A 9,335-nucleotide genomic window follows, 5' to 3' on the forward strand; every position below is an offset into this window, starting at 1 on the left:
GACAAAGTTAGTGGTGTGAGGGGGGGTCAGAGGAAAGCTGGGGTTGTTTCATATGTCATATGTTTGATGTAGGAGTAAGGCAGAGTTTAGACTCTATACAGATGCTTGAAAATGAAGTGTTTCTGTAAACTCCTGTGTGGGCTCCTTATGTCATGCCTTTGTTTTAGAGGTAAGATACACCTGCACAGACACAAAAGATAATAATAATATATGATATCCTATAAATTAAATGTTTGTATAAGGCTGAGAATGAATTCTGTCTTACGGCATTCAGCGAGGATGTTGTTTTCTATCCTGATTATGTTTTTCTGGACCATTTTAATCCATTTAGTAAATTGAATATGCCGTAAGATTAAACCATGATTGGTGAAAAATTCACTTTAACAGATACTTGGATACATAGTAACTTACAGATTTTTGGAGGGTTTACAGCATTATAAAGAATGTTAAATGTTTAAAATGTTTATGATGTGCAGTATAAACCAATTAAAATGATTACATGCAGTTTAAATCAGGCATAAAATACAATACATTGCAGTAAAATTGTTTAATTCATTTAAAAGTCACTAAAATTCATCCACTTTGAGGCTCTTGTTCTTCGCGACTTGTAAAATAATTTATATGTTTATAAATGTAATTTTTGGCAATACCAATAACAGTTGTGATGTGGAAAGGTAAAGAAATCCAAGAGTTGATTTTAAAAATGTATTGCTTTATTATGTGTATCGGCACACATTCATTTATTAGCGCTTAAAGATTACAAATGTACAAAAAAATCCTTATGGTGGGTTGTTTTAACACATAGTTGGGTAACAACAACCCATTTATACACCAATAGTTGGTTCTGTCCAATATTTACTCAGGACATAACAAAAAACTACTTCCATTTTGCACAACGTACCTTATTGATTTTGTGAAGTTGGACTGAACAACCATACGACATGTTTCTAAATCTACCATCAAGTAAAATGAATTATGTTAAGTCAAAACCTTAGAGAAATTTACAGCCACAAATCTAATGAATATACAGAGTCAAAGTGTGCATGTGTAGTTTATACTCACCCCAAAAATTATTAAAGCATATAGAAAATAACAAACAAATAGCATTCAAAAAGATGAACACTATTTCGTTATTTATTTATGTTTCATATTTGTGACCCTGGACCACAAAAAGTCATAATTTGCACGGGTACACTGTATACAAAATATCTGTAGAAATTACAGTATTACTGGCAACTAGCTGCCAGTAACTTACTGTAGATTTTTCATTGATGTTATTTACTGGCAACAGTTTGTTCAAAGTTAAATGAACATGAAACATTTTTAGTTTTTATCTTCTACAGTAAGTTATTGGCAACCAGCTGCATAATTACAGCAAATTTTTTTTACAGTTGTAGCAATAGCCAATAAAACATTGCATGGGTCAAAATTGTTGATTTTTATGACAAAAATTATTAGGATATAAAGCTAAGATCATGCTCCATAAAGACATTTAGTAAATTTCCTACTGTGAATATATCAAAAATGTAGTTATCATTAGTAATATGTGTTGCTAAGGACTTTTTGACAATTTTAAGTGCAATTTTCTCAATATTTAGATTTTTTAATTGTTGTATCTCGGCCAAATATTGTCATATACTAACAAACATCATACTTCTTCATTTTATTTCTTCAGCTTTCAGATGATGTATAAATCTTAATAAAAAAGACCCTTGTGGTCCAGGGTCATGTTTATCTGGAGTATGATATTTTATCTTCACCGATCTTTAGTCACATTCACCTTTATACATGAGAACTATCTGTTAACTCTTTCGCTTTAAATTCACACCTATGATCAACATTTTATTCATGTGGACTCTTATTACTGTGCATTGAAACCACCTTGCATAATGCTTTTTTAAATCTACATTAATGACAGGACGACATCATAAATTAAAATTTCACAAAATATGATAATCTTTTACATTTTTTAAAACAATGTTTATTAAAATAAGATTTGTGCATGAAATTTGTAAGACAGATGCACACGGTGATCACTGAATCGGCTCACTGCATCTCTGTTAAAACAACTTTATGGCAATAACCCATGTGTTTTTATGTGTATTTCTCAGTCACAGGTCTGAATAAGGAGATATCTGTGAATCAGAGCCCAAACAGCATTACTGTGAATGAGGGAGAATCTGCTAAAATCTCCTGCTGCTGGACAAAGACAACATTTGATTTTAAAGTCGACTGGTTAAAGAATGAGAAAAAGGTTTCAGCAGAAAGTCAGGTGTTTCAAAAGTCTCCAGTGGGAAACTGCACTACTCTTAAAATCACAAACATAACTCCAAATGACACAGGAGAATATGTATGTAAAGTGATCCAAGACATACCATTCCTGCGTCAATTCAATGGAAGTAAAACCATCTTAACAATCAAAAACAAAGAACAAGGCACCAAGACACCAACAACTACAGGTGAGATTCCTCCTCCACATTCATCTACAGTATATTGAAGAATATATAAATGAACACAAAATATTTTTAATCATCCTATACAGGCAATGTTACATCAAGTGTTCAACCACCTTCCATCATAAAAAACGTTGAATCTTCACATTTGACCCTGCCTTTGTCTCTGGCCGCTGCTGTCGGCCTGTTGACCCTCTGCTTGATCTTTACTGTCTGCAAGATGAAGAACTCTTGTAAAAAATCAGGTACACATCAGTTGAAATCTCAGATGCATTACTGCCAAAGTACATATTAAATCTTGAAATGTAGTGTTTGCTGAATATCTACCCCATTCTTTAATTCTAAGTGGTTTATGGATTAAAGACTTTTTACTTACTTGCATATTTATATTTACACACTTTATATTGTCTGTTAAACATAGTATAAAGCAATGTCACAGTTGTGCTGTTATGTCTGTATATCAGCACATAGACATCACATACGTGCTCTTATGCAGCCATAACATAGACATTGCTTCAATGAAGTGTTTCAATGAAGGGTTTTACATTTATTACCAGGGCTCCCACGGGTCATAGAATATCTGGAATATCATGGAATTTTAAAAGGTCTTTTCCAGATATTGAATGTCAGGAATTTTTATTTGTTGCTTTAAATTTTAGTTTCAATTTATCAAAATGTATCCACTTGTAAACTTGTGACTTGAGGAATACCATTACTGGGTCCAAGCCTCCGCTGACTACAATGTAAACAGCTGTTTAGTCATTTTACACATTTAAGCTACATTTTTATAAACTCACGGTGTTTACTGCCCCATCCAGGCACATGGCATCATGGAAATTCAACTTTTTAGTCAGTGAAAGTAAGGGAATTTGACATTTGATTTAGATTTGGAACCCTGCACAGCGCGGACACTTTAAAACAAACACACAAACTTATGATTTACAGCGTATGATGCAAGTGCATGTAAAATGAAAAATAACACAGCCCATGTCGAAACCTTGCTGTGCGAGTTGTCTTTAATGTCTTCACCTGTCAGATGTTGTATGTGTGGGCTCCTGCACAAGAATTACAAATAAAGCAAAAAACAACACTATAAAGTACATGAGACCTGTTTACAACAATGCCTTTGAACATCCACACTGCAAAATATGACTTCCTTACTTAGTATTTTTGTCTTGTTTTTAGTACAAATATCTAAAAATTCTTAAATTAAAATGTAATGAGCAAAACTTGATGAGCAAATGACCTAAGAAAATAAGTCTAGCTTTTAGACAAAAGTTATACAATTTAAGTGAATATGTGCTTTAAACAAGCAAAAAATATCTGCCAATGGGGTGAGAATTTTTTTCTTGAGTTAAGTGTTTTAGAAAAAAGTTAACTTATTTGTTTCACCCCATTGGCAGATATTTTTATTAGTAACATGCATGTAGGTGTCTTACATGGATCTGTTAGAAAAAAAGCAATCATAGGGTTTAGAAAGTCAAGTCCTATATTAATGACAAAGTCACCAAATCAAAACCATCCCTAAATGATTGATGTATTTTTACAGATCGAGTGGTCATTCACCAGACACCTCACAGTGATGGAGAGGAGCATGAAAATAATGAGTCGGAGGAGCTGAACTCAAACTCTTCACGAGGATCTCTTCAATGGGTAAGCACCATCTTAAGTCAAATGCTATTTTAGCTTGGATTTAAATACTAGGGAATACGCCACAGTTTACATTTCAAAATGAGTGTGCTGCTTCAAAGACTATATATGCTCAATTAATTTTCATTTTTAAAAATTCAAATCCGGGAACCTCTCTTTGTAGTTGTAATATATACTACGTAAGGAATAATTAATAATAATAATTGATGACGGACGTTGAATTATTCAATAATAATTCACACTCAATGTGGTAATGCGGCACGGCGTGAAGGGGATTGCCATTACACCGCAGGTGTCCATTATTTTTGAAAAATTCAAAGGAGCGGAGTTAATAAGTAAGGAATAATTGACGAAGGGCCGTTGAATTATTTGAAAAATAATGTACACCCAAGGTGGTGATGCACCTTGGATGTGCATTATTTTTCAATAATTCAACAGGAATAATTAATAATAATAATAATAATAATAATTGAAAAAGAAAAAAATAATAACGCAAAAGACAACACTAAATATATAATTGATATATTATTATTTTCGAATAATTGATGAACATTGAATTATTCGAAATTAATGCACACCCCAGGTGGTAATAATTGTACGGCCCGGAGTCAATTATTCCGCTTACCACACAGGTTACCACATCTCAAGACATCGATCATATGATATATTTAAAGGGATTTGTCTGGTTTTTGTACTTAAATCGCTATTGTGAGTAGGACTATTTCTTCTGCGTCTCATCCAACAGCTCTTTGCTTGTTTCAAAACGTCATTTTAAAGCTGGCAATGGAGGCTTGAGCCATTGATAGCATTCTAATGCAGTTATGAATGAAGTTATTAGAAAGAGAGCAACAGAGACACAGAGCGCAAAAGAGAGAAAGAGAGAGAGAGCGAGCAAGAGATTGTGTAAACGAGGCTACCTCTGTGCGTCTCTAAACAGCGCTGTTATTGCCTCGGAAAATCGTCTGTCATGTTGTTTTTGTTAGTCCGTTATTAGAGTTAACTATGCGAAGTGATACGGAACTGTAATGCGGTCAAGAGAGCTGGCTGGAACTACGTTCGCTGTGCGTTTTCCAGAAAATAATTGCACACCTCAGAACATTCATCAGCCAATCAGATTCAAGCATTCAACGGACCCGTAGTATAACGCCTGTTTCACACATACTTCGTATGCAGTGCGTTTGCGGTGCGTAATTTTTTACGTAGCCATGTTAAAGGACAAGTTCGGCATTTTAGACTTAAAGCCCTGTTTTCAGATTGTTTATGGTCAAATAGAATGGTTTTGACTGAAATTTCGACATTTTCGGCTGCCCTGAGAATTTTCGCGTGTTTGTGTTTCAGCTCAGACCTCTATAATGGCTTTATAGGTGCACTGGAACAATCCTTCCAAAAATGCATTAAACTTTCGTTTACAAAGACGTGAAACTCACCGAGTGGTCAGGGGTGTTCACTGATATGCTCACACAAAAATCGCTGCAAAAGACGCATTCCAACAGCTGTTTTAGCATTCGTTGTTAACTTGTGGACCTATTTCCCCAAACGCCTCACACCCGTACATTCTTCCGCTTAGAGCTTGAATAATAAACACTCCAGCCCAGGTGGTGGCGCTAATCCGCCTTTGCCAATTGCAAGAATAGAAACAAAGTTCCCGGCGCAGAGTAATACCGTACCTCACAGGACGTCTAATACAGTCAATGGAGTTGGTAAAAACTACGATAAAACCTGTTGGAATGCGTCTTTTGCAGCGATTTTTGTGTGAGCATACCAGTAAACAACCCTGACCACTCGGTGAGTTTCACGTCTTTGTAAACGAAAGTTTAATGCATTTTAGGAAGGATTGTTCCAGTGCACCTATAGACCCATTGTAGAGGTCTGAGCTGAAACACAAACACGCGAAAATTCTCAGGGCAGCCGAAAATGTCGAAATTTCAGTCAAACCATTCTATTTGACCATAAACAATCTGAAAACAGGGCTTTAAGTCTAAAATACCGAACTTGTCCTTTAACAGGTTAGAGCTTTCACACAGCATACGTATGCGGTCCGTCCGGTCCGTTGTAGATGCGGTGCGGTGCAGCAGTGCTGCGATCGTTTCGGCAGCGAGTCTATTTTTGCTGTACAGCACGCAAGCTGCACGCACTGATTTAAAGTGATAGCGCATGTTTTGTAGTCAGAATGAACACGGATTTACACAAAAATGCAATAATTTCACTCTAAATGGATGTAAATAAAGTTTTTCAGTAGTTTTTTCTGTAATCTTATTTGTTTAATCCCAGTATGAAGCAATTAAAGCAAAACACCACGAGTTGAAAAATTATATATATAACATCTTGTTAAATATTCTACTGTGTTTATATACATGCATATACATAAAGTATGCTATTAATTTTACCATTGTTTAATTATACTAACATAGTCTTTTAGTAGTAAAACAACAGTAACCAAATTTTGTCTCATCACAATATCCATAACCATGGAATTTTTTGTTAAACTAAGGTAATACAAATCATAATCAATCTGACAATAACCGTTTTGTCAATAGTTAAAATTATGGTTAATTTTTCTAAGGAGAACTATACAAAATGATCTGTTTGAAAGACGGAGAAGCGCACCTGTCAATCAGCGCTATTATAACAGAGCGAGGCGAGAGACGAACGTGCTCAGTAACGGGAGTAATATGGAATAATATGTGTGGATCTTGAATGATTGTAAGAATACATTTGCTTTAAATATAATGTTTGTCATATAACGTTTTGGGAGATAATAATGTTTTTTTCCAATTGTTATTGATCTTATTTAGACTTGTTGCAGTTATAACAGCGTTTGGCGTATTTACCTCAGAGTTTATTTCAGTAATATTGCTGTTTTTCCGGTAATAATAATACAATTTGCATGTCACTCTTGCTTCCTTGTCTGTTTATTCATGTCATTATGCTGTTATTTTAATTATGTGAGACTATTTCTTGCCATATGAGACGTTCATTGCCGTTATATAAATACTCTCTTCTATGCAAATATATAAATAGTAGGAAATGTAGCCTATAATGTAACCATGCCTGTCACCTATATTTTCTCTTCAAAAGTTAAAATGCTAATTTATATTTATGATATATGTGGAGATAAATAGACCTTTGATCCATTCATGTGTCCTGACCACTACACTAGAGATTTTAAACATCATAACTAGTCTATCAAATAATTTCTAAAGTATATTGTTTTGTGAAAAAAAAAACACAGCAGGCTATTATATTGTTTATTGATGAGGCGCTTTTCAACAGAAAGTATCAATCACATGATCATTTGATACGCAGAAGCAGCGGTTAGCAACGCACTGCAAACGGAGTATGTGTGAAAGCACAACGGATGCTTGACGGATCCCACCGCATACGTACTGCAATACGCAACGCAAACGCACTGCATACGGAGTATTTGTGAAACAGGCGTAATGGCGCTTATACCACGGTTACCACAGAAATTTCTAAGAAATTGCTCTGGTGGTTATTTTTAGACATTTAACAGGTTACGTGTGTGTTTTACAGAAAAACAATCAACACCCCTGGAACATTTCACAACCAATATGCATTCGACCGGCCCGTGGTATAAAGTGCTTTAATGCATAAGCTGAATAAGCGGCGCTTCACATTTCGCGTCTAAAACTGTGTGGAAAATGCGATTGCGCCACTTTCCTCCTTCTTTCCAAAGCGCTTGGGTGCTCCCGTAGCATCTGCCGTTGCTAAGCAACCTAAGTGTCGCGTGATGTGCCGAGCACCCACCAGCGCAAAAATAAATCCAAAATATTTATATTCGACCCAACAATGGGAAAGCACAACCCAGCATGTTAAATTACAACCTAACGGGTCGAGTCTGTTATTTTTTGACCCATGTTGGGTTGAAATGAACCCAGCATTATATTATTAATATTATTATTATTATTGACCTTTGTGTGAAAAAAAAATGGTATTTGGATTCAAACAGATAGCAAGATATTTTGTCAGCTATTCGTCTGGTAAATAATAGAGTGAAAGCCCTGCTTGAGTTCAAACATGATGCCATAATGTACAATATCTGAGTAACATTTGTAATTCCCGCATGAGTTTTGAGATTCAAAATGCATTGATGTGTCACATTGCTTTCCTTCATTTCTTCTGTGCACTTTTATGTGACATCTCTCCCATATTCTGATGAAACTTTTATTAAAACGTATCCATATTTCAGACGATGAGAGTTTGACTGATGTTCTTTCTGTCTTTACAGTATCAAGTTCCTGTTTACTGGTCTTACTTTGATGTACAGAGAGATAAAGAAGAAGCTGACCAATCACAAGCAGAATAAAGACCATTTTAGTCAGTGGTTTGTAAAGTATTCTCTCTGACTGTAAGTGTGAGAGTATTTTTGTAAATATTAGAGTCAGATTTGAAAGATAAAGTGGAAATCTTCTCAGCTCATAATTCTGAGCATTTGATTTTAATCTCACCGCTCACATGTGCTGTCCGCATGTGGTGCCATGTTAGATTTGTATTCTTGTAATTTTTGGTTTCTTTCATTACAAGTCTGTAAAAATGTTATCACATATTACATGTTATCAATTGTAATCACAATGTTATCATGTATCACATATCTTGTGAGATGTATGATACTCCATTATGTAAGCAAAAGGTGTTTGGTTTTATTTATTGTGCTATGGTAAGACATCTATTAAATCTTAGCCTAGACATTTGGGCTGTGTTAGGACACCAGATGTCTTTTAAACACAAATTGCTTACTTGGAAATGAATTCAATTGTATTTCAAACTAATACACACTTCCCAGGTCTTCAGGGGTTTATTTAAGTTTTATTCTGTAAATACAACACAAACCAGCTATGATTATATATGTATGTTTTTTTTAAATATATTTTTTTACCTGTCTGTGAGAGTCACATGTTCATTTTGAGGTTGCTGTTGACATTTACAATAAAAGTCTGTGAAAGCATCAAGCGTGAGACGTGTCTTCACACAGATAAGCAGACACTGCAGGGTGGAAACTCTGGTGGTCTGGAGAGGTCAGTGACAGGAAACGGAAACTGCAGACGGGTTTATCTGTCGACCTTCTTTGCAACCTAATGCATGCTGTTTAACAAAAAACAAAGCAGTTAAATCAAACCACAGATCTCATTATATCCTAGTCAAATAGATTAAACATGTCATTTTTTTACTAATTGTTTATAAGCATATTTATATTGTATTAATCGAGATTAA

At 34.9% G+C, this 9,335-nt stretch overlaps 1 protein-coding gene across 1 annotated transcript; it reads left to right on the forward strand.

Annotated features, from left to right (window-relative positions):
• Positions 1-30: 30 nt before the first annotated feature.
• Positions 31-9,116, forward strand: LOC135721559 (uncharacterized). The gene is made up of 5 exons (XM_065243899.2): positions 31-169; positions 2,112-2,459; positions 2,543-2,698; positions 4,003-4,106; positions 8,353-9,116. Exons 1-5 carry the CDS (start codon positions 112-114, stop codon positions 8,428-8,430), a joined length of 744 nt encoding a protein of 247 aa, XP_065099971.1. The 5' UTR covers positions 31-111; the 3' UTR covers positions 8,431-9,116.
• Positions 9,117-9,335: the final 219 nt, after the last annotated feature.

Source organism: Paramisgurnus dabryanus, chromosome 18 (genome assembly GCF_030506205.2).
Source record: "Paramisgurnus dabryanus chromosome 18, PD_genome_1.1, whole genome shotgun sequence".
NCBI lineage: Eukaryota > Metazoa > Chordata > Actinopteri > Cypriniformes > Cobitidae > Paramisgurnus > Paramisgurnus dabryanus.

Bases quoted from the DNA above. Each gene is read 5' to 3' on its own strand.
- LOC135721559 (XM_065243899.2), top strand. From the start codon at position 112: ATGAAGTGTTTCTGTAAACTCCTGTGTGGGCTCCTTATGTCATGCCTT. The intron at 2,460-2,542 runs GTGAGATTCCTC...CATCCTATACAG, and splicing joins CAAGACACCAACAACTACAG to GCAATGTTACATCAAGTGTT. The intron at 4,107-8,352 runs GTAAGCACCATC...CTGTCTTTACAG, and splicing joins CACGAGGATCTCTTCAATGG to TATCAAGTTCCTGTTTACTG.